Source organism: Nicotiana tabacum, chromosome 2 (assembly GCF_000715075.1).
Source record: "Nicotiana tabacum cultivar K326 chromosome 2, ASM71507v2, whole genome shotgun sequence".
NCBI lineage: Eukaryota > Viridiplantae > Streptophyta > Magnoliopsida > Solanales > Solanaceae > Nicotiana > Nicotiana tabacum.
In genome coordinates, this window is record NC_134081.1 from 104786614 (window position 1) to 104813141 (window position 26528).

At 33.0% G+C, this 26528-nt stretch overlaps 1 protein-coding gene across 1 annotated transcript; it reads right to left on the reverse strand.

Moving 5' to 3' along the window:
- Window positions 1-7119: 7119 nt before the first annotated feature.
- LOC107813905 (ethylene-responsive transcription factor ERF054) lies at window positions 7120-9549 on the reverse strand. The gene has a single exon (XM_016639220.2). It carries the CDS (start codon window positions 9091-9093, stop codon window positions 7822-7824), a length of 1272 nt encoding a protein of 423 aa, XP_016494706.1. The 5' UTR covers window positions 9094-9549; the 3' UTR covers window positions 7120-7821.
- Window positions 9550-26528: the final 16979 nt, after the last annotated feature.

Below are 26528 nucleotides of genomic sequence, written 5' to 3' on the forward strand. Positions count from 1 at the left end.
ATGCTTTATGGAAAGGATAATATCTCTTATAAAGATATCAAATCTATTTTGAAATCAAAAGAACAAATAGATAGAGATATTACTGGGAAAACTAGTGGGAACCAAGGGGAAGGCTTATTCATAAGAGGTAGATCCAATAAGAAAGATTCAAGTAGTGAGAAACCTAAATCAAGGTCAAAATCCAGATACAGAAATGTCATGTGCAAATATTGTCATAAGAAAGGTCACATTATTTCTGAATGCTTTAAATTGAAAAACAAAGAAAAGCATACAGAAAAGAAAAATGAGCACAAAAATACTGACACTGCTGAAGCAAGTGTAGCTGCTGATGAGACTGAGGGAACTATTTTTTTAGCAACTAATAATAGTTTCAAATCTAAACAATGAGTGGATTTTAGATTCGGGTTGTTCTTACCATATGTGTCCCAGCCGGAATTTATTTACCACATATGAATCTATTGGAGGTGGAGTTGTCTTGATGGGCAATAATATTGCCTGCAAAGTTATTGAAAAAGGTACAGTCCGAATCAAAATGCACGATGGTGTGCTGAGAACTCTCACCGATGTTAGACATGTTCCTGACTTGAAGAAAAATCTCATCTCTTTGGGCACTCTAGAATCTCTTGGGTGCAAGTACATAGGTAAAGGTGGAGTTCTGAAAATTTCTCATGGTGCTCTTGTGATCATGAAATCACGCAGATCTGGTACGTTGTATTCTCTTTTGGGATCTATTGTTACAGGTGCTGCTGCAGTTTCAATATCAAATAAATCAGATTCTGACATCACCAAATTATGACATATGCGATTAGGGCATATGAGTGAAAAAGGCCTTTCCATCCTCAGCAAAAGAGGTCTCTTATGTGGCCAAAGTACCGTAAATATGGAGTTATATGAACATTGTGTGTTCGGAAAGAAGAAAAGAGTCAGCTTCAAATCTCCAGCGATTCATAGAACAAAAGGTACTTTGGATTACATTCATTCAGATCTTTGGGTTCCTTCGTGTACCTTATCAAAAGGTGGTGCCAGGTATATGTTAACTTTCATTGATGATTATTCAAGGAAAGTTTGGGTTTATTTCCTGAAAAATAAAAGTGATGTTTTCTTAAATTTCAAACAATGGAAAGTTTTGATTGAGAAGCAAACAGGAAAATAGGTTAAGCGGCTTAGAACAGATAATGGCTTGGAATTTTGTAATGATGAATTCAACGAATTTTGCAAGGATAAAGGAATTGTTCGACATCATACTGTGAGAATGACACTTCAGCAAAATGATGCGGCAGAAAGGATGAATAGAACTCTTTTGGAAAGGGCCCGTTGCATGATTTCAAATGTTGGGTTGACAAACACCTTTTGGGCAGAAGCTATCTTTACAGCTTGTTATATTGTCAACCGAGTTCCTTCTGCACCTTTGAACTTTAAGACTCCAGAGGAAATGTGGTCAGGTACTCCTACTAATTATTCTGATTTAAAAATATTTGATTGCGCTGCATACATGAATGTAAATAATGAAAAATTAGAGCCAAGGGCTAAAAAGTGTATTTTCTTTAGGTATGCATCTGGGGTGAAAGGATACCGACTATGATATCCTGATCCCACGGCACCAAAATTTATAATTAACAAAGATGTAACCTTTGATGAATCCTCTATGTTACATTCTAGAAAAGAGTCTTCTAGTTCTTGTAATACAGATAAAAGAAAGAGTACACAAAACCAGGTGGAGATTGAGATTGGCATTCCTTTTGAGCCAAGCTAATCAACTTTAGAGCAAAATACAGTTGAAACTCCTGAAGTTGAGACAGAAGCTGAAATTCCTGAAGTTGAGACTCCTAAAGTTGAACCAGAAGAAGAGGAGTATTCTATAGCCAAACATAGACCAAGATAAGAAGGTAAACAACCATTAAGGTTTGGATATTATGTTGCATTTGCTTTTTCAGTTGCACAGAAAACTGAAGAAATTGGAGAACCATCAAAATATTTAGAAGCAGTTTCTGGTGCCGACTCAGCCAAGTGGCTGATTGCAATGAATGAAGAAATTGAGTCTCTCCACAAGAATGGTACTTGGTATCTTGTAAAGCCGCCATCAAGAAAAAGAATTGTTGGTTGCAAATGGGTTTTCAAGAAAAAGGATGGCATTCCAGGGGTTGAAGATGCAAGGTATAAGGTACGATTAGTTGCAAAGGGCTATAGTCAGATACAAGGAGTTGATTTTAATGATATTTTCTCACCTGTTGTTAAACATAGCTCTATTCGTGTCTTGCTTGACTTCGTTGCCATGTATGATTTGGAATTAGAACAACTTGATGTTAAGACAACTTTCTTACATGGCGAACTTAAGGAACAAATATACATGCATCAACCCGAAGGATTTGAAATTGAAAAAAAAAAAGATCATGTTTGCTTGTTGATGAAATCCTTGTACGGATTAAAGCAGTCTCCAAGACAATAGTATAAAAGGTTTGATTCCTTTATGTTGGGTCATGGTTATTCGAGAAGCATGTATGATAGTTGTGTTTACTTTCGGAAGTTAAATGATGGTTCATTTGTGTACCTATTATTATATGTTGATGACATGCTCATTGCTGTTGAGGATTTAACAAAAAATCACAACTTAAAAAGTTAGCTGAAAAGTGAATTTGAGATGAAAGATTTAGGAGCAGCTAAGAAAATCCATGGCATGGAGATCAAAAGAGATCGAAAAACCAACAGGCTATTTCTGACCCAGAAGAAGTACCTGGAGAAAGTCTTGGAGAGGTTTGTCATGAAAGATGCTAAACCAGTTAGTACCCCTCTTGCTGCTCATTTTAAGTTATCAACTGCTCAGTACCCACAGTCAGAGGAACAAGAGAGGTACATGGCACAGGTTCCTTATTCCAGTGCAGTCGGCAGTATTATGTATGCAATGGTTTGTACACGTCCAGACATTTCACAAGCAGTGAGCGTGGTAAGCCGGTATATGGCTTGCCCTTGTAAAGCACATTGGCATGATGTGAAATGGATTCTCAGATACTTGCGAGGTACTTCAAACAGATATTTGGAGTTTGGGAGAAATACTAACACTTTGTTTGGTTTTGTAGACTCAGATTATGCAGGTGATCTTGACAAAAGAAGATCACTGACATGCTATGTATTTTGCATCGGCGGTTGTGCTATTAGTTGAAAAGCTATATTAGAACATGTAGTAGCTTTATCTACTACCAAAGCAGAATATATGGCAGTGATCGAGGCGATCAAAGAAGCTTTATGGTTGAAGGGTCTATTTGCGGAACTCAGTTTACACCAAGGTGGTATTACCATTTTCTGTGATAGTCAAAGTGTCATTCACTTGACTAAAGATCAAATGTATCATGAGAGGACGAAGCACATTGATATAAAGTATCATTTCGTCCGAGAAACCATTGCTGAAAGAAAAGTCTCTGTTCAGAAGATCAACACTAGAGACAGTCCTGATGACATGTTAACAAAACCTCTTCTAGTGTCCAAGTTCAAGTTTTGCCTGAACTTGATTGGCATTTATGAAGAATGATTTTGCCCATTGGGGTTTTTGTGGAGAATGTGGAGCAAATTTACTATATATAAGCCAAAATTAGGCCAAGGTGGAGATTTGTAGTATGGCCAAATTTTTATGATATTTTTCATGACATAATATCCATTATAACAAAATTTGTGGATCATGACATTTGCCATGACATAATATCCACTATTAGGTCAAGGATTTCTTGCTATAAATAGAGGAGCTTCTCCTCAATTACAAACACACCAATTCAAGAGTTTTTCACTCTTGTCTTTCTTTCTCCTCCTTTATTTCATTATAGAGTATTTTGTAAGAGAGTGAGTGTTGGGAAACACTTGTGTGAACCCTTTCTTTGGAGTGATCTTGTGAAGTTATTCTCTTGGGGTATTTGGGACTAATTAGAATATTTACTCTAATTTTGTACTCTCTCTTGTACTCTTGGTGGTATAGTAAAATTGTTCCTCTCCGCTTGTGGACATAGGTTACCTTGACCGAACCACGTTAAATTTGTGTCTTCTTTATCTTCTTTAATTACCGTTATTATCAACTTGCATTGTCTTTGTTATTGTCATTATAACGTTGTTTGGCTAAATTCAACACTACCCGGTAACCCGATCCTAACAATTCATACAGAAGAAAAGGTTCTCTATTGATTCAAACATTATACCTAACCTATGGGATAGGGATCGAGGAAGGAAAAAAACCGAAGATTTCACATGGTACTTTTATCAATTTGATTTATTGAGTTCATAAAGAAATTAAGTCTATATATCACGTTCAAATTACTGCATTATTATTATTGGCCATGTACTTGGAAACCCCCTATTTGCTAATAAACATATTGGCCTACTTCCACACCAAATATATCGTATAATCCCTTTAGAGTATTGATGGAACATAATAGAATATCTATATTGCCTTGCCCTCTGAATGCATATAAACCAAGGCAAAATAACTACTACTAGGACATAAACTAAGGGAGAAATGAGAAAAAAGTAATAAGTGACCGTAATATCCAATTTAATAACGACGGGGACATTAGAAATTTAATAACGACGGGGACATCAGCCCCTTGTGTAATTTCATCCTTATCCTAATATTCTCTCGTATAGTCTTAAATAAGTCAAGATATTTTTTAATTACAAAAGGATATCATTAATGTGAAATAAAAACTTTAAGATTAAGTTGTTTCCAAAAAATAAAAATTATTCTCTTCGGAATAAAACAAACGGATAAGAACATCATATAAAATGTTCCTTCATTATTTTTCCTCTTTTATATAGGTCTCAAGTATTTTTGGATTTATTTGTCGGGGGTAGGATGACTTCTGAGATGACCAAGCGTTAGGCTATTTTTTGGGGATGGGCCTTTCTTTTTAGATCTCATTTCATTTTTCTAGCAGAGATTGAAACAATTCCCTTGCACAACAAGTTCTTTTGAACACTATTTTATAATTAAAATAGTGTGGACTTGGAATGTTTCTAATTAATTCCTCTCGACGTTTCTCTTGTCAGATGTAATAATCGTAAAAACTGTCACTAGGAATACACAGTCAAACAAACATCTAAAATCTAAATTAATATAGTCCTATGTTTTATGGATGATTGTTGAACACTCTAGAAGTTTTTTAATATCAAAATTATATTGCCAAGTCCTAGGATTTTGTTTTTGTCCTCGCTCGTGAACACGCTCAATCATATGCAATGTCTATAATTAAACAGCTTAACTAATATATACTGATATATTATTTAAGTGATATATCCATAGGTAAATATTCATATAAAATAGAAGAAGAATTAACTTAAATGGCCGTTCATCCAACCGTTTAAACTAAAAACAGCCGGCAAAAATATATAATTCATGTATGACATATATATAATCATGTATATCAGTGTATAATTTATGTATACTGTCTAGAAAAAATAAAAAGGGCTATTTGTGTAAAAATTAGTAACCAAAAATATAAAGTAATTACTTGATACAACATGTTAAACGACGCAGACATATTTTCCATTGTCAGCTTATACAAATTAAATTCATATTTTACAAACATATAATAAAAGGACAATGAATTATTGTGGAGATAAGAAAGGCTTCAGCCGCTCCATGACATCAAATGTTTGGCATGCTTTGGTTCTAAGTTAGGACCACTTAACGTAATCTATAACTAAACATTTAAGATATTTTTTGTTTTTTTATTATATTATTAGTTGACAATTTTTAAGCATATCATTTTCTCATCACAGACTGCATTGATGTTGTGACGTCCCAACTGTGAAATTAAGATGATTTCATGGGCCGGCGACTGGTCCCACTCTATGGATTAACAAAATAATTGAGGATTAAAAGCGTGCTAACGACACATTATAAAATGGATTGACTTTTTTTTCTTTTTTACTATTTGTTTTTGGGGGTTAATCCAACAAATTTGCTGCTTTGCAATAAATGCTTGAGTGATGTTTATCAACGGGGTTGGATTTAAGATTTAGAGAAGTAGATAGGCATAGGCGTAGGATAAAGCGTTTTATTCATAATGGGACGAGGTTTAACGTTAAAAATTTTAGGTTTTTAATCTTTTTAAAATAAAAATTAAATACATTAAAATATAAAAAAGTTATGGCTATATATCAATTACTTATATGTTGGATCTGCCTTTTCGTACAATTTATTAAATGTAAGAGCTAGCTATCTAAACTCCCAAAAGAAGAAGGGTGATTTGCACAAATAGGACACACCACTATTGATGTTTTAACCCTGTTGTTCCGTGGATAGTACTTCAAATTTAACAAGTGTGCTCATGAGGAAAGCGGGGGTCAAAAAATCAAGACCGTCCATTTCCAAAGTCATTTGGTATAATTTCCTGGAAAAAGATTTGAGCTTTCTTAAAAAAAGCATATTGATATTCCCCTTAGACCCACGTGTGAGACTACACTGGATATGTTGCTGTTGTTGCTGCAAAGTCCATATCAAACTAGAACTTGTTCATTAAAAAATATCTTCTTTTTTTTTGAATTTTTTTTTCAAATATGTCCATGAAATTTTGCAAGTTTTTGGAAATTTTTAGAAAATGAGTTTTTCAAAAAATATTTAAAAAAACTTTTTTCTCTACTTACAAAACTGTATATTTTTTCAAGTGAAATGCATGTCCAAACATAATTTTAAATTTCAAATATCATTTTTCAACTTAACTCCAAATATTACTTAAATCCAAACGCCTACCAAGTTATTGGGAAATGAAAGACAGACATCTAAAACTGTATGGAGTAGACAGAAATCTGAACAAGGAAGAGTCACGTTGTGTGTCCAAGACAGGCTACTAACTAACCATCACATTTACTAATGATATTGGTCGTGAAAAAACGTGGTACCAAATCTACTAAGCATATTGAAAGTGTTTCCATCACCATCATAATTTATAGAAGAACAGGAAAGGAAACAAAACAAAAGTGATGTTTTGCTAATGCCATGCATGAACCTAGATTTTTATGGCCGTTTCTTGAATATGTTGAGCAGCATTATTTTTACACCCTTTTGCAGGACAGCATGTTTTTGCTTGTTACAAAATACTTTTCTTGTACACTAGATTCCAACAAATGAAAAATCAATCAGAAGAGGAAATGCTAAAGTAATACTTTCAATAAATAACAACAACAAATTACAACATAGTATAGATCTGAAGTGAAGATCAAATATATACAGACACTTCTAGCTATTTTCTCCATCCTCGCAAATCAAAAATTAAGCTCGTGATGGAGGGACCGTCAAGAGTAGATCATAAAACTCTCTCTCTTGACATTGGTACTAAGGCAAACTACTCAAAGAAAACAAAACTATTACACTAAATCAAACACTGCCAATGCGAAAATATAAGGACATGACCAACTAAATACTGATGATACTAACATATGATCTTACAAAATGTGATACTTGTGTATGAAGAAGGAAACAAGTAAAATTGTCACCGCAAGAACGGCCTTAAATATGCAGCCATTTCGCGGACATGACAACTAAACTAAGGTGGATCAAGTGGAATAGGGTCCAAAAGAGAATCACTAAAGCCAAATGCAAGGGAAGTAAAGGGTTAAAAGGCTGTGCTATTGCAGGTTAAAAACTGCAACCAGATGAAAAGAGATGCAATATGAAATCACTGGTTTGGCCAGAAATATTCAACCGGTGAATGAATCCGAGGAGATCATTTAAAAACAGATCTCCTATGGCCAACACGTGAGACGGATAAGGACAAGAGAGGAGAAGGAAAACACCTAAATATCCTAATAGGCAAATGCATGAGAAGTGTGGAATTAACCTTTTCAAAAGAAAGGTCTCATAGGACAAGAAGGTGAAGATGGATCAGTATTATCATGAATATGCTGATTATGAGGATCAGAATTATGAGAATGGACATTCCCAAAGTGAAAATTAGGAGGAAAAATGAAGTTATTATTTGCGTCTAAATCATCCCAAACTGGACTTCCTGGACCCCAACCTGCTGGTATTGCATTAAACCAAGCCTCAGCCATTTCATTTTCACCCCATACCAATTCAGTTGATTGTAATGATACACCTTGAACTTGAACTTCATCACAAGCAGTCACCTCGCTCGATCCCATTCCAGAGTCCTCGTCTTGATTATCAACTTCAGGTGGTGGCTGCGGTGGCGGAGGCGGAGGCAGTAACTCAATATTTAAAGGTTCCAGCGGAAGGCTTTCTGATTCTTGATCAGGCTGCTTTGTATGAGTTGATTCAATAGTTTCTATCGATGGTCCCTCTCTGTCTTTACCAAGAAACAGTTCAGGGAAATTGAGCTTAGCATTTTCTCCTCTAAGCTTAAACGCCTCGCGATCATAAGCCATAGCTGCATCTTCAGCTGTATCAAAAGTACCAAGCCAAAGACGAGTCCTATTTCGAGGAAGACGAATTTCAGCAACCCATTTACCCCAATGTCTCTGTCTCACTCCTCTGTATAGCTTCGTCGTATTAATAGGTTGTAACTGTGGCCTAAACAAACCCTTGTTATCTTGCCCTAATCTGCTCATCATCATCATTCTCCCCCTCGGACTTAAATTTAGCGTTTCATTCCAATACTGCAACAGTTGCTGCTGATTCTGTGGTTGTCCTAACTCCCCTGCAAAATACGGAGGGTAAGGACATTGTTGAGGTGAAAATGAGATCATTTGCTGCTGATTTTGATTCTGCGGACGAAACAGAGGCGTTGTGTTTGGTCTCATTTGATATAAATTTTCTATTGACTGTTGTGTTCCGTCAAAAGAAAAAGGAAAAACATGCTTTGACGACGACGGAGGAGGAGGAAATGACATGGATATGGGATTATTATAAGGAACGGAGGATTGTGAAAGCGGTTGCTGAGAGTAAGAAGAAGAAGAAGAAGAGGATTGAGAATAGTGTTGGCGTTCGGGACTTTTGATTTTCTTGAAACGCCGTTGGGAAATGGAAGCTTCTTCAAAAACTGGCCTCCTTTGTTGCCTTTCAAAGGTATTATCATCAAAATCCCTGCCTTTATCACAATCCATTTCTTCTGTAATAGCTGTTGTTGATTTACCATAATCCTCTGATGTAGCCATTGTCAAATATTCAATTGCAGAAATAGCACGATTTTGCCACTCGCTCTCTTGAGTTCACAGTGAATGAACTCAACTCTTGAATATAATTAGAGATGGTTTGAAAAACCCAATCCGTAAAAGAGGTATCTAATCAAAACCAAGATCTTAATTTGGTCGAAAATATAAAAAAAGTGGTCTGAATTTTAATTAGATATGGTAAAACTAAGAGAAAACAGAGGAAAGAAAGAGCTGAATTGGTGAACAAACCATCCCAAAATGTAGGCAAGAGATATTTTTCGGAGAGAGAGAGCGAGCGGCGTCGAGTAAAGAGAGAAGAAAAATCCAACTTGGTAAATTGTTGTAGGTATTGGCAGTGTGAAAATGAAGGTGTGGATTAGCAAGTAAAAGAAGGGGAGAGGAGGGGAAGTTGATTTTTAGATTTGTGAGAGAAAGGGAGAGGCAGGGGAAATGAGAATAAATATAAGAGAGTGGGGGGACGAATGAAAAGGATTTGAAAGGAGTTTAGAAACATCCAAATCCAACTCTTAAGTTTGGTCTGTGGGCTGTGGCAGCTTATTTGGACCCACGCGGCTTCTTCTTTTTCTATTTCCGTTGCTTCCACTCCAACCTTCTTCAACTGTGTTCCTTCCACTATATCCCCTTTCTATTTTTTTTTTTAATGTAAAATTATCGCTCTCTAAATAATTGCTGACAAAATATTTTTATTTCTAGTTATACATATATTGATGTATATTTGACAAGGGGAGAATTGTTAGGTGTTTGTCCTAATTTTCTTATCATATACTACCTCCGTTCTAGTTTATGTGAACATATTTCCTTTTTAGTCCGTTCCAAAAAGAATGACTCATTTCTAAATTTGAAAACAATTTAACTTAACTTACAATTCTACCCTTAATAAGAAGCTTTTATAACCACACAAATACTTTGAGGCCCTTTTTGACTTGTTTAGGACCACAAATTCCAAAAGTCTTCATTTTTTCTTAAACTATGTACCCAGTCAAATAGGTTCACATAAATTGGAATGGAGGGAGTATTGGCTTTCGTATCTCTTAAAGGAAAGGGCAACATATTTACCATAATTGCATTTTTCTTCTTATAGAAGAAAATTGTAAATATTCCATATTTGGCTAATCCATTTTCTTGGAGAAAATTATTTTCACTTCTATCAATTGAGGATCCTTCCTTGTTATTCAGCAGCATCCATAATGTAGCCATATGTGGTTTGATAATCTTGTTTATTGGGAGAACTTTTAGGGACAAATATTAGTGTGTCACTTGTGTTTGCCTCTTCGTGGGGTTGTTCTCTCGATATTTTGTACTCTCTTTTATATAGTGAATTGCTGGTCTCTGCCGTAGATGTAGGTTAATTGACCGAACCACGTTAAATGTTTGTGTCTCTTTTGATATATTTCTCTTCTGTTGTTTAACTTATCGTCGTTCAAGTGTTCCTTTAATAGCTTGCACATGAAACCTGATTTTTCGATCCTAACAAATATAATTATTTTATGTCGATCGACCAAATGTGTAACTTGCCCTTCTTTTTTCTCATTCAATCTCGGAATCTAAATTAGAGACCCCAAGTAATCTAGAACCACTCTCTACCTAAATTTTTTTCATTCCAGGGCTTGAACGCGGGACCTTTAGTCAAGAGTGGAAGAGTCATCCATTTCACCACAATGTTTGATAGTTTTTCTCTTGTATCCCTTTACAATACTAGGATCAAATAATTTAATTTATAATTTTATGTAAGACTATAATTTATAATTCTATAATAATTACTATTTAAACATTTAGAGCATATATGAAATGGAAAGAAGGAACTACACATGAAATTTATAAGTCACAATTTTAACAGGCAAAAGATATTTGAATATATAGCAAGCAGGGGCGGCTTAAGGATATGCGGGGCCTAAGGCCAAAATTTAATATGGGGCCTAAATTTTTAAAAGATGATTATAATATACGTTTTATTATTTGAAAATATATTCTTCTAACTTTTTGAAATACAAAATTGTTAATAATCTTTTTTATAATCGATTTTCTCTAATTATCTTTATTCAATTGATAATATAGTCAGCTCATTTAATTTTTCTTGAGATATTGTTAATATTAGATAATAGTTTATAGAACAATAAAAGTATAGAATTATTGGAAGCTTAAAAGTATTGTTGAACAGTGGAGCTAATGAAATTTTGTAGAAAGAAAGTGAGCAATGAAATATTAGAAAAAGAAGGTAAGTAAGAATATTAAAGACAAAGACAGAAAATATATAGGGGTTTCTGAAATATAAAGAGATTGGAGAAAAGAAAGATTGACTTGGACATATTAAGAAAGGGAGGGTGAATTTTTGTATACATTATCTAATGAAGGAGTAAAACTGAAACGTTGCGAAAACTATTCATCTATCCATTTTTAAATATGTCAAATTATTACTTTATTTACGTACCTAAAGAGCTCTATTTTCTTTTATATTAAAAACTCTAATTTTGCATTAAAAAGTACTAAATATCATTTTTTAAATACCTATAAACCTATTCTTTTTAAAAAATGGGGCCCCCTAAATTTGGGGGCCTAAGGCACATGCCTTACCCCTCATCACGTTAGAGTCGGCCCTGATAGCAAGCATCGAATGGTTTGACTCCTTAAAATGGTGTCATATAGAATAAAATAATAGGATATATTTTTCTATGTTTATCCTTGTCACGACCCAAACTAACCCTGTCGTGATGGCGCCTATCGTGGAACTAGGCAAGCCGACTCATTTCCAAAACAAACCGATATTTTTATTTCAAAGATAATTTCAAGGTTATCTAACATAAAAAAAACTTTGTAAAGGAGTTCAAATCAAAACAAAAGTACGGAAAGAAAAGCCCGACATCGGGGTGTCATTAGTCATGAGCATCTACTATAATTTATCTGACAATATCGAGACTAACATAGTCTGAAAAATAGCTAAATACAACTAAAGGAAGATAAGAAGGAGAAGAGCAGGGCTGCGATCGCCAGACAGCTACCTAGCTATCCCCGAGAAAATATGCAACCGGAATAGTCAACAACCGCTATCGTATCCAGCTACACCTGGATCTGCACACAAGGTGCATGGAGTAACGTGAGTACACCAACTCAGTAAGTAACAACAATAAATAAAGACTGAGCAGTAGTGACGAGCAATAAGCATATAAAGTTCATATCATGAAATCTCAGTAAAATACCACATGCTTTTAAAATCAGGGTTTGAATCAGAATATCTCGTTTAAACCCAGTTCCAGTAAAATCATTTAAAGATATTTTTCAACAGTTTTCAAACAAAGGCTCAATGCAAGGTAAGCAAAACTGATGAAATCATAAACAGCTCATCAGGCAAAAACATCACTCATATACAGCCCCTCGGGCAAACCTCACAGTCACTCGTATACAGTCCCTCGGACATACCTCACAATCACTCGTAAACAGCCCCTCGGGCATATCTCACTATCACTTATGCCTCCCAGTCACTCAGTACTCGGCACTCGCACTCAGTAGGTACCTGCACTCACTGAGGGTGTGTACAGACTCCGGAGGGGCTCCTGCAGCCCAAGCGTTATATCAAGCCATAATTATGGCATAAATCAGTCAGGCCCTCGGCCTATATCAAAACATGCTGCGACGTGCAGCCCGATCACATAAATATCCTCATAAATCAGGCCCTTGGCCTCACTCAGTCATAAACCTCTCAAGCCACTCGGGCTCTCAGTAAAACAGGGTATTCAGTCCAAAATAACATTTATATGCATCAAAACAGAGTAATAAAAATTGAATTATGCAGTAAACAGGTATAACCATGATTGAGTATAGATTTTCAATCGAAAACAGTGAGAGGATAGTAAAAAAAGGCCCCTAAGGGTCAAAATAACACTGGCACAAGGCCCAAACATGGCATTCAGCCCAATTTACAGAAACTCGTTCTAAAACACATAAGTATCATATAGTTTCAATAAAATATGCAACTTTACAGTTGCTACGGGACGGACCAAGTCACAATCCCCAATAGTGCACGCCCATACGTCCATCACCTCATATAGTAAAATGATACGAAATCCGGGGTTTCATACCCTCAAGACTAGATTTACAATCGTTACTTATCTCAAATCGATCAAATCTTTACCCCGCGATGCTCTTGTCTCTCGACTCGGCTTCCAAATGCTCCGAATCTATTCACAATCAGTACAATACCATCAATATACACTAATAGAATGAATTCCATAAGAAAAACTATCAATTTAGACCAAAAACCCGAAATTGGCTCAAACCTGGCCCCCGGGCCTACGACTCGGAATCGGGTAAAATTCACAAATTACGAACGCCCATTCACTCACGAGTCCAACCATACTAGTTTCACTCAAATCCGACTTCGAATCGACATTCAAATCCCAAAAATTTATTTTATGAAGTTTCTATAATTTTTCCCAAATTTCCACCTCAAAGTACTAATCAGATGATGAAATCATTGATATATTCATGTATATTAAGCAAATTCGAGTTAGAATCACTTATCCCGATGAATTTCTTGAAAAATCCATGAAAAATCGCTACAAACCGAGCTCCCTAGGTCCAAAATGTGAAATAATACCCTAAACCCCATTTATATAGTGCGCTCTCTGAACTCCCACTATGCGGTCCGTGAAATTCCAAGCGCGGTCGCGCCTCCCAGGTCCTGCGGTCGTGAAAAACTGGTGCGGTCGCACTTTTTGGTGGTTGCACTGCCTGACTTTAGTATTTTGGTCATAACTTTCTTTACAGATGTCCAAATGATGATTTCCTTACCTTTTTGGAAACTAGACACGAAGAGCTACAACTTTCATTTTTGAATCATCTCAAAATTCCTTGTAGATCAAACGATATAGGCTTCCAAAGTCGGACCAGCGGATATACATAACTTTTCCTCGGAGTGCGGCCGCGGCAGAATTATGTGGTCCGCGAAATTCTGCTGAGGTCCGCGAAATTCAAAGCACGAGAACCATACCTGAGTTCCGAAAATGCCCGAACTGGCTCAAAACTCACCTTGAAACACACCCGAGGCTTCCGAAACCTCAACCAAAGGTACCATCAAGTCCTAAAATACCATACAAACTCAATCGAGCTCTCGAATCACATCAAACAATAAAAAAAACATAAATCGCAAACCAATTCAAGCTTAATGGACTTGAAATCTCAAACTTCCACAACCGATGCCGAAACCTATCAAATCTCGTCTGAATAACCTCAAATTTTGCACACACGTCACAAATGACACTACGAATCTAATCTAACTTCGGAATTCAATTCCGACTCTGATGTCAAATTTTTCACTGCCGATCGGAAATTACCAAAATTTCAATTTCGCCAATTCAAGCCTAATTCTACCACGGACCTTCAAATTATATTCCGGACACGCTTTCAAGTCCAAAATCACCTAACAGAGCTATCTGAACCAAAAAAATCCCAATCCGAGATCGTTTACTCATAAGTCAACATCCAAGTCAACATCCGGTTGACTTTTCTAACTTAACCTTCTAAATGAGAGATTGAGTGTCTCATTCTACTCCGAAACAACTCCGGACCCGAACCTACCAACCCGATACAACACAACACAGCTGAACAACACATAAAGAAGTAGAAATGGAAAAAACGAGGCTATAACTCTCGGAACGACCGGCCAGGTCATTACAGTCCTATATTGAGAATAAATTTTGTACAATTTACCGCATAAAAATTTGAAAACTAAAATTGGCTCAAATTAATTTGTGTAAATTGAACTTTCTAAGCTAGGTCGTTTAGTTCCACATCCACATATAGTGAAACTATGAAAGAACCACATTCTCATGCATGCAGCGTATGTGGTTGCTCTTTCCTTAATCAGAGGTTTCGGTTCAAGCTTTGGGTATGAAAAAATTCTTAGTAGGAAGTTTTTTTCCCCGAATTGGGCTTTACATGGTGCGAATTCGAATATAATCGGGTTCTAATGTGGGTACCGGACACCGAGCGGAAAATTTTAAAAAAAAAGAAACTGTGAAAGAAAAGGGCGGGGAGGTTAGAAGTGCTCCAATATGAATTAACCAATGAGAGAGCACCAATATGTAGTACGGGCGTGGTGTCACTACGGAAAATTTCTGCAAATAGTTTAGCCGAAGAATGAGGTGGCGACTTACAATTGGCTGTTTTTGACTAAACAAAATATCTCAAGTTACAAAGTGTGATCAAAATCCAAATTTCTTATTCCATAATGTTTGACTATATTTTATGCTCAATAACCACAAGCTAACTGATTAAAATCACCACCTTCGTTCTATTTAGAGAAAACACATGGTTTTCCAATAGATCCCATATGAGTTTTTATTTCCTTTTTGTTCTTTTATTTCTCTCTCTATTTTATTCTAATGGAATGCGTTCTAGTTTTATATTAATGATATGAATTGAGTTTAAAGAAAAAAATGAGAATACACACAACCGATTCGAGCTTATTTGGTATTAAGACATGGTTATTGTTGTTGTTACTTTCTAATTTTGTAGTATTTGAAAAAAAACTAAGAGTAACATTTAAATTTAATTATTTGTTTTGTTTGTCATTTCTGCACATTCACTTCTCTTAACTGTGTCTTTATATATCAAATTCATTAATCTTATGGAAATTGCTATGCAAGTTTAATTTATGCATATTGAATCTTAATAAATATAGCTCATTAAACGATAAAGGAAATAAATAGGAGAAGTGCCTAATTAACAATGGCAGAATCTTATCTCCTTGCCGACTAAACAGAGTCGTTATTTAACAAAAAAAAAACATATATAGGCCCTATATTCCAAATTTCCAACGGCTCTCACTTGGCTAATTAATTAAATTGAAGATGCCCTCTTAAGCTTTATATTTGTTCCTTTTGTTTGTCAATGGAAAAGAATCTGCGTCTTATTCATTTCATTTTGGTCTCTAATTTTGTTCTGATGTTGCTGTCTGTTGCTGTTTATAATGCGTTCCATATGGCAGATAACAATAGCTGAAATTATAAGAAACATACTAGGCTGCGGAGTGCATTACATATTTACATGCACGTGTTAATCAATTAAAAATAAAAGAAATGTAGAGCATCTTTTAATGCAAGCAATATGAATAAGAAACAAACAACATGGAGAAACCCAAAAACAATACTAAGAAACTTAGTTAAATCTTCTCAGAGGTACGAGGTTCGCCTCATAAATAAAAAAATTCAAGAGGATCATATCTTAACATGGAATTATCTCTTGCTCCCTCTGTCCCAATTTATGTAACAGTATTTGACTTGGCACAGAGTTTAAGAAAAAAAGAAAGATTTTCAATACTTGTAGTCTAAACGAAATAAATATTTGTGTGGTTGAAAATCTATCATTATGGATAAAACATGAATTCTAAAGATAAATTATTTCTAAAAAAGAAAGATGATATTTTTTTTTAAACTGACTAAAAAGGAAAGAGCGCCATATAAATTTAGACCGAGGAAATATCATTTTCGAGTTCCTAGGTCTATGTTCATTGTATTTTTACTTCAATATAGTAAGGTTGACTTGACATAGCAAGAACATGAGCAAATTATGCAAGATCGTGAGTGAGTTGTCAAATACCGCACGTGTACTTAGTTAAAAACTAATTACGTGACACTCTGATCATATGATGTTCCGTTCTTTTAGTTAAACGGTAATTCAGATAGGCCTCCCTATTAAGGAGATTCACAGCATGGGTAAAAAAAACTATACACAAAAAAAGAAGAAGAGAGAAAAAAGAAAAAACTCTACTTGAACTAATGCGAGTTATGTTCTCAGTACCACCACCTAGGCTTATAGTCTCATAGTATCAATAAGATTACTCCACCCAATAAGTGTGAATTCAATTCTCACTCTTTCCCTTTTCCTGGTCCCTAAGAGTAATAGAAAAATATTTTAAAAAATGCTGCATAATTAATCTCAATTACGAAAGAAAAGGTTCCAATATAAACATGAGAAACAAAAACTCCATACGTTTTAATTTGTGTAAACTTAGGGATTGTGCACGATATTTTAAAAATATATATATATATTTTTAATTTATGATATTAAACATGTCATATTATTTATGTTACTAAAAAATTTTGCCATTACAAATAAATGACATGAGAAGTTTAAATGAAGTTATTTTCTAGAATTTTTGAAATGGGATATTTCAATAACTTTTATGATAGGTGAACTCTGAATATACCAAAGAAAGTAATTTCAAGAATTCAAATATAATTGAGGAGCCCATTGTTTAAATGGTCACTCAACTATCCCAAATTATCTACTAAAGTCACATTTCTTTCGTTTGTAACAACAATGTCACTTAACTCTGCCTATAACACTCATAAGGTCACTCAACTAGATTTTCCAAACTTTGGATTGCCAAATACCTATTTTACCTTCTAAATTATAAAGATTTATCTTCTTTTTATTTTTTTTTAACTTTTTAATATTATGGTTTTTTCTTTTTAATTTATATTATGGACTTACCTATAGAATAAAAATAAAAAATAAATTTTTTTTTTATGTAATGTCGGAATAATAATATAATTGAGCATAATTTTCAAGAATATGTAATGTATATTATAAAAATACTTTTATTTAAATAATTATTTTTATATTACGTGCATGGAATATATATTTTACAACCTTTATTTTATTTTATTCTCAATTTTGTAAATAAATTTTTGAATTTTTGTTGTTAATACTAAAATTATTATTACTAAGAAATTATTCCAAATAATTGTTTTTACTATGCTCAATATTTTATTATTCCAACATTATATATGCTTAAATACTTTTTATTTTTTTAATTTATAAATAAATTTTATTTATTCTATAGGTAAGTCCATAATATAAATTAAAAAAAAGATTATAATATTAAAAATTTAAAATAAAAATAAAAATAAGACAAATATTTATAATTTAAAGGGTAAAATAGGTATTTGGCAATCAAAAGTTTGAAAAATTTAGTTGAGTGGCCTTTTAAGTGTTATAGAAATAGTCAGGTGACCTGATTGCTATAAACAATAGAAAAATAACTTTAGTAGAAAATTTGAGATATTTGAATAATCATTTTGAGCAAGGGAGTATATAATTGAGCGGAAGAGAATAATGATAGGTGAGAGAAATGGATGAGAAGGGCGTGGGATTAAGATATCCACGTAATCACTAACTTTCGGCAAAGGACTTTTAAATTGGTTTTAAAATGTCAGGTTTTTTTGTACTTAAGTCGTTTAACATGAAAGTCAACCAACAAAACGGTGTCTGTGGGAGGGCGGTGGAAATCGGCACGAACCGGTGACTTCATCATTTTTCTCCCTATTTTTTCTGAGGTTCCATCAACACGTGGAACCCCACCACAAATAAGAAGCTAATTTTCTCTTTGCTTTGTCCACAAAATATCTAACTACCTTAACCAGTGCAAATATCTCCCAGTGTCCAGCTGAGCCCTTTCAACAACAATATATACGGTGCAATCTTAGTTAGTACGATCGAGAGAGAATAATATGTATACGGACCTTGTTCTTATTAAGTGAAAGTGGAAATATTATTTCCAATAAATTCTCGGTTCAAGTAACACATAAGCATAACAATAATGAGAAAAAAAAATGATAGTGTAAAAACCATAAAAAAGAAGAAGTAACAACATTAAAATAATAAAATGACCGAAACGAAAGAAACAATGGGTGAAGTTGAAACCTAAGAATAGGAAAATATGAAAACACGTACTAATATATATTATTGGTATGGAAATGAAGAACACACGACTCCCTACTAACCTCCTATCATAATTTTTGGCCTCCACGTCCTCCTATCAAGTGTCACGCATGCGTACTCATCTCTCCCCAATACTCCTCCGGTCTATCTCTACCTCTCCTAAGATCCACCATAGCCAACCTATCACACTTCTTCACTGGGGCATCTGAACCTTTTCTCTTCACATGTTCGAACCATCTCAATATCGGTTTTCGCATCTTGTCCAGCATGGAGGTCACTCTCACATTGTCTGAGATATCTTCTTTCCTAATTTTATCTCTCCTAGTATGCTCACAATTTCATCCTAACATCCTCATTTTCGCTATTTTCATCTTCTGAATATATGAGTTGTTAACTGATAAATATTCCCACCCATACTACATAGTTGATCTAACAAGTACTTTTTAAAACTTACATTTAAGTTTTGATGGCACATTCTTGTCAACCAGCTTAGCCCTTTTGACATGCAATATTTGCAAGTCATAGTACTTGTTCAAAAGTTTGTTTATTATTTGACATTTAAAATAGAAAATTTAAAAATTTAAAAAAAGTAGCAGTATTTTAAATAAAATAATATTTTTTTCTTCACTATATTTTAAAAAATTTATGTGAAATTCGTATTCAGTACAACTTTTTTTCAGCTTTAACCAAATATTGTTCAAACGGGTAACTTGAGCAAAGCAATTGTCTGACACGCATTATTGTTTCTAATTGTTTGATATCCTTTTGGCAGTGGAAAAGTTAAAATGTGTGGATTTGATATTAGTGTTAAATAGACAAATTTTGTGACTAAAAATTAGGATATCCCCAATACCTTTGACTACGCTGCTCAGTTGAATTTTCTTACTTTCCTATAAATTACCAAAAACATAAAAACAGTCCTAAGTTTTGTCTCCATATATAATAATTGAATGAGCTAACTGAATATTTAAGTAGCCCTAAATAATGAAATTGTGATACTCCAATCTAACAGAAGAAGAGGGCTTCACCTCTGCGATTACAACTTATAGGGTGTACAAATGAAACCGACAAACCGCACCAATCCGATAATTCGAGTCAAATCGAGAAAAAAAATACCGACTATGATTTGGTGTTGAAAATTTAAAAAAATCCGACCATATTTGGTTTGGTAAAGTTTTAATAAAAAAATTCAAATCGAAATCAAACCAACCCGACATTATGTATAGAAGTTTTAAATATATTTAATACATAAAAATATTTATGGTAGTGTAGTTTATAAATATTTCTTAAGTTTTTTCATAGTTTTATCTTTTAACGTATTATTTCAAACTTGGACTTATAATTTTTGGATGCTCCAATAAGTTTATAGTTCATAAATGTTAGTAACTAAAATAAATCCTAAACCAAAATCAAATCAGAACTAATGCTAATAAAAGACATTCGATTCAATTGTAGTATGAATGAAAATAGTGTTGGATATCTATTTTTTAGTTTTTCCATGGTTTAGATAAAATATATAACTTATTTTTCTTTCAGTGGTTAGTTATGTAAATAATAGTACTTATTAGTCATAATTTTAAATTATGTTTGTTTTCATTATGGCTTATTAATAATATTTATTTTATACGATTTTATTATCTTTATTGTTGAATATTTTAGTACAATGACATGACTCATCTCATATTTATGTTATTTTATTGAAAAATACCTTATATAGTTCTGTCTTATTAGGATTAAAGAAATATTTGGAGCACAAAGTTCACGTTTTGTGCTATGAAGTTTTTATGGAAAAAAATCCGAAAAAATCCGAAAATCCGAGATTAAAAAACCCGACTTTTATTGGTTTGGTTTGATATTTAGATTTAATAACCCGATACAATTGGTTTGGTTTGGTAATTAGAAAATCCAAACCAACCCGATCCATGTACATCCCTGACAACTTGCTACAACTCGCCACTCCTGATTGAAAGGGTACTGTAATTTGTCGTTTCCTCTAGGGGAAAAAATATTTCACGAAAAATATGTATTTTGATAAATATTTGGTTGGTGTATGGGTATAAAAAAATAAAATTAAATATTAATAATATTATTAACAAATCAAAGAGTTTTTAAACTACCAAGTAGTAGAGATTAATAATAAGTGTAGTAAGTTAAATATTAAGATAATCGTATGAAAAATGACTTCCGTTCATAAAAATGGAAAGTCATTTTTCACCTTTTGATGAAAAATGTTTGCAGATGACTACCATTATACCAAGGTAAACAAATATAGTATGGTAAAAACATTAGGTACGAATACGATAAATAATATTTTCTTTTCAATTATCGTTTGTCCAAGTGCGCCATTTGCCTGATGGAAATTTAATTAGTTAGTAATCACATGTGAAGAATTACTGGTGATTTGGTTTCCGATGTAACTGAAAACATGTTTTGTTTAATGTTCAAAGACTTTGGGAGATAATAGTGTTTTGTCCGTCAATTTAGACTGTAGCTAGACTTGGATTAGAGTGTACAACCGATCGACCCTAAAAAATAGAGAGAAAGAAAAGACGAGAATAAATTAAAGTGGAAAGCAAAGGATTAGAGTAGAAGCCAATGGATTTGCAGATATTAATCTCGTCTCGTGGTGAAAAAAGAGAGAAGTCGTTTTCTTTGGCCCCCCATTAATGATGAAAACTCACCAACCAAAATCCATCTACATAGATTAGGTGACCAAAGCATGCATGAAACTGTCATGCAAATGAGAGCCTCTTTTGGAATATATGACCACAACAATAATCATCTATCCACACAACGTTTAACAAAATTCAGCTCAAGTATTATATTTATATTAAAAAATCTACTTAATATTATAAATAATTTATTTAAAATTCAACAAATTATCTTTTCAGAACTCTAACTCTGTCTCTAACATTTAAAGGGACCAGTCCTCCTATCGTATAACAACGTTATTTGACCATGGAACTCTCTAGAACTAGTATCTTTCTTTCCGTATATATATATATATATATATATATATATATATATATATATATGCATATTCAATACTCTATTTCATGAAACTAAAGAGGTTATTTTTAATAGACCCCCGATTTATTTCAAAATTAACCGCAGGAAAAAAAAATAAATGTGTTTTTATCCCTTTCTTAACCTTTAATAAGATCCATTTGTCTGTAATTCAACCAGTTACCCAAATTTTCAATTATCCACTTTTTAGAGCATTATGTATTGAAATTTAATAAAGGTGTCTAATAAATGCAAACATGAAGATATACAAGCTCACATATGCGAGCTCACTACCTTTTACTAGCTCTTTAAGCTCAATAAGGTACAACTCATTACCGATGAGTATGAAAATGAGCTTACCAAATGAAGGGTCAAAACTACCCTACTAGACTGATGTATTTTTAGACGGATAGATCGAGTGAGGGTATCCGTAAACCATTTAACAAATAATTGGGGTAGTTTTGATCTTTTTCGTAAAATAAAAGAAAGTCCCATTCCTAATTTATATGAAACTTTTGGATTTTACACTAGATAAACGAAGTAAAAGAAAAAAGGGACCCACAAAAAAACTTTGGCTTTGCATTACCAACTTGTGATAATAATACCAACAATAAGAAAAGACTAAAACAAATTAAATGTACTATGAGTAGTTTTATTCTAATCTTGTCTCATTTTAATATTTTTTTTTTGAAGATTATTTTAAGTATTTTAGTACATTGTCCACTTAGGGTTGTAGGTTAGGAGGTAGTTGAGCCGTGCCTTACTTCGTAACATGGTGGGACTAACCATGTAGGGTTTTTGTCTAAGATAACTAGTGGGAATGCTGTGGCTTACTATTTTGCTTTTCAGTGTAGGTCCTATTTACTAGCTATCGCTTTTGCTTTACATCTTTCTTCTAGATTTTATGGTATTCCTATTTTTCTTATGACTGTTGTGGCGATACTAATATTGTATCTCTTTACTTTACATCTTTCTTCTGGATTTCATGGTGTTGTTATTTATCCTATGATTGTTATTGTGATATTAATATTGTCTCCCTTTTTTCCCTTTTGTCTTTTTTTTTTTTGAGCCGAGGGTCTTTCGGAAACAGCCTCTCTATTCCTTCGGGGTAGGAGTAAGGTCTGCGTACACACTATCCTCCCCAGACTCCATTAGTAAAATTTTACTGGGTTGTTGTTATTGTTATTTTTTTTTTTTGTTGTTGTTGTTGTTCTTGTTGCAGTACATTGTCCACTTAAAACCACATCCTCAACTAATTTAACATTAAAGCAGTAGTTGACAAAGAAAAAGCTAATGAGATGTTTTGAGTGTTTTGTAGTCGTAGCCTCGTAGGTTAGAACATAAGTTCCGTCGAAAACTGGGAACAATAACTTGAGGACTAAAACTTAACTATATGTAATTAAACAAATAAAAAATCCCAATTGGTCGGCTGCAAATAAAATTAGCTAGTGAACTTGAGTGTTTTGTCGACGAGATCAATGTTTATCATCAAATTTAATTACTAAAAAATGGCTATTAGTGGCCATTTGGACGCCATTTCATTAAGCACTATGATGTTAATTAAGGTTGCATGTCAACCAAGTCTCTCCAGCTTACATAATGAAGAAGAAAGTAAAAAAAAATTGTTCTAAAGAAGAAAGTCAACGTTTTATTAATGGTTAATAATTAGATCTACAAGATATTTTTTCTTTTTACATTTAAAAGAATCAAATAAAATTTGACTACAGAAAGTCAATCCGTGTCATATAAGATTGGATAGTGACAATCCTAAGTTTTGTTTTATAATTCTTTAGCTAAAGATAACGCACAATGGAAAAAAAATTCATATAGGTAATCTCTGCTAGTTTGGCACTTTTGTTATTTTCTCTTTGTTCTTTTCAATTTTATATAATCTTTTGTATAAGTCATTTAATCTATTTTCTATTGCTGATATTCTAAGCTTTGTCATATGGCTAGTCTCACTATTATCTGTTTCTATTTTAGTTGTTAGTGTCAAAACTTCTTTTATACATTTTAATATTTCATACATCATTCTAAATAGCATAGTTTACACATAGTTCTAGATTGATATATATTAAATTCATAGATTGAATTCTATTCAATATTTTATGAAGAGAGCGACTTTCTACGAAAATTATAACAATTATTTCAATTTTGTTCTAGGTAATAAATGTACTGCTAGATCTACTGTAGAGTATAATATAATATTTACATGTTATAGGCATATAAATTTTATTTAAATTAAATTCATAAAATAATTTGGACTATATTTTAAATTCAAAATATATTGGTCCAAATAAATATTATGGGCTAATATAATTATATTAATTATATAAGTCCAATATATATAGATTAAATAAATAAGTCTTAATCCATTGAGCTAGCCCATTTAATTGGGATAAAGTGATGAGCCCACTTCTTTTGGTGCCACGTGTCAAATGACGTGGCACGCCAAGTCAAACGAAAAGGCCAATAGGATCGTGCCACGTGTCAAAATGACAAGGCATGCCAAGTCAAATTAAAAGGCCAATAAAACCGCGTCACATGTACAAGTGACATGTTCTGGCCAATCAAATGCAGCCTTGTCACTCTTCAATCTGATTGGTCGGAAAGAGTTTATTTTTATCATAACTCTTCCCTCCCACAACTATAAATATGGGTCTTCATAATTCAGAAAAGACACCAGAAGTTATAACAAAAAGCAAGAAAGAGCTTGTGGATCAAACGTTGTAAATTCCTCCACGAGTTTCAAGCTTCAAACAATCAAGTTCAAGTTCATGCAATCAAGCTCAAGAACAAAGAACAAATCAAGATTCAAGGAGTACGAGTTCAAATCAAAGTTTGTGCTAGTTGAATTCAAGATCATTATTCGTGGCAACAACTACATATTCAAGATCAAGCTCAAGGGCCCTTGAATTTATTTACTATTGGAAAGAAGAATCAGAGGATTCATAGAGATTGTAACACTCAAATTACTCGAAATCAAATACTACGATTATTGCAATATTTTTCAGTCTCGATTATTTTCTCGACGCAAAATTTATTGTCTACACATGTAATTTAAGTTCTTCTAGATTCACGGGTAGACTTCAAGCGAATGTTTCTATATTATAGTTAGAAATATTAATTGGCATAAATTTGTGACCTATGATTGAGTTATATATATATATATATATATATATATATATATATATATATATATATATATATTATAAATCCTACTCGGTACTCCCTGAATCCTTTATGTTCTTAACTCTTTCAGTTTAATATGTAACCAATTTAAATTATGTCTTGTTCTTCAAGATTGTTTTACATCTCCTTTTACTTCTTCTTTTCAACCTAACTTTTAGCACTTGTTTCTTTAATCTCACCCTAGCCATGGTCAAATAAATACCCTTCAATTTTATGGGTAAACTATGAGTGAATTTTTTTCTAACAATTTACAGGTTAATCTATCGAAGTTACATAATAATTTAAAAGCTAACTATATACTTAGAGTGATCACACCAAGATTTTAACAATAATACTGATACATAATGAAGCAAATGATAAAACTAAATAAATACATGATAATATAAATAGGAAAAATCTTGAAATCTTAAAATAAAATATACATCTAAATTTAACTGGAACATAAAACTTACTTAGTTAATAATAGAGAGAGGGAAGAGAAAACCCAAAGAGTCTTTATAAACTTTCACACCGCAGAGAATGATATACAATTACAAACAACTTATAAACAAGGGGTTAGGGATACAAAAAGAGATAGAAAAAATATGACAGTGATAGGAGAGGATGAGAGAATATTTAAGAGACTTGCAGATATTTTTACACATTTGTCTAACAGATAGTCTAACTATTTATATAGAGCTATGGACTTTAATAGGAACTTAAAATGCTTTTAATTTTTTTTTATTTCAGCATGTTGGGTGCTTCGCTAAGTCGCATTCTTCACGTGGCTTTGAAAGAAAAAATTCTTTTTTATTTGTCCTTTACTTTCATTATTGCTCCTCATCTTCTGACACAACACACCTTATTATCTTTTTTCAAATTGTCAGTTTTATGTCTCATACGTTCTACTGTTCTTCCACTTATGTCTCTTTATTATTTTTTTTCATATGTTTAAATTATACAGAGCCATTGAGTCAAAGCTCATTCTAGAGTTATCGTCTTCATTTTATGATATCACATATTTGAGTTTTTATTATCTGTGTTATCTTTTTCTGAAAATGTGAGGTTGCTCTTTCTTTCTATGATTCTCTTTCCAACACGTGTTTATCCTTTGCCAATTCTTTTTTCAATATTTGCTTAACAATATTTTTATTGTTTTCTTTATTTATCCATTTTTAAATTTGGTATCAGAGCAACATATTAAATTCTTAGATTTGGGTTTCTTAATTTGTCCCTTTCTTAGATTTGGTATCAGAGCAACACATTATTTTTTTTTATAGGTGATACCTACTAGTTGAGAATAAGTTTTAGATTTGTATATATATAAATTTTGAGATTGAGGCTTAGTTAATGTTGTACGCATTCTGTGTTTCGAAGGATCTCATACATAAAGATATTTGGGAAATATTTTATTTATTTTTATAATTTGAACACTATTTATATGAATATTTCTGTTACAAGAGAGTTTGTTATAAACTAGATGTATACATTTTTTTTAACTTGCTTTCATATATTAGAAT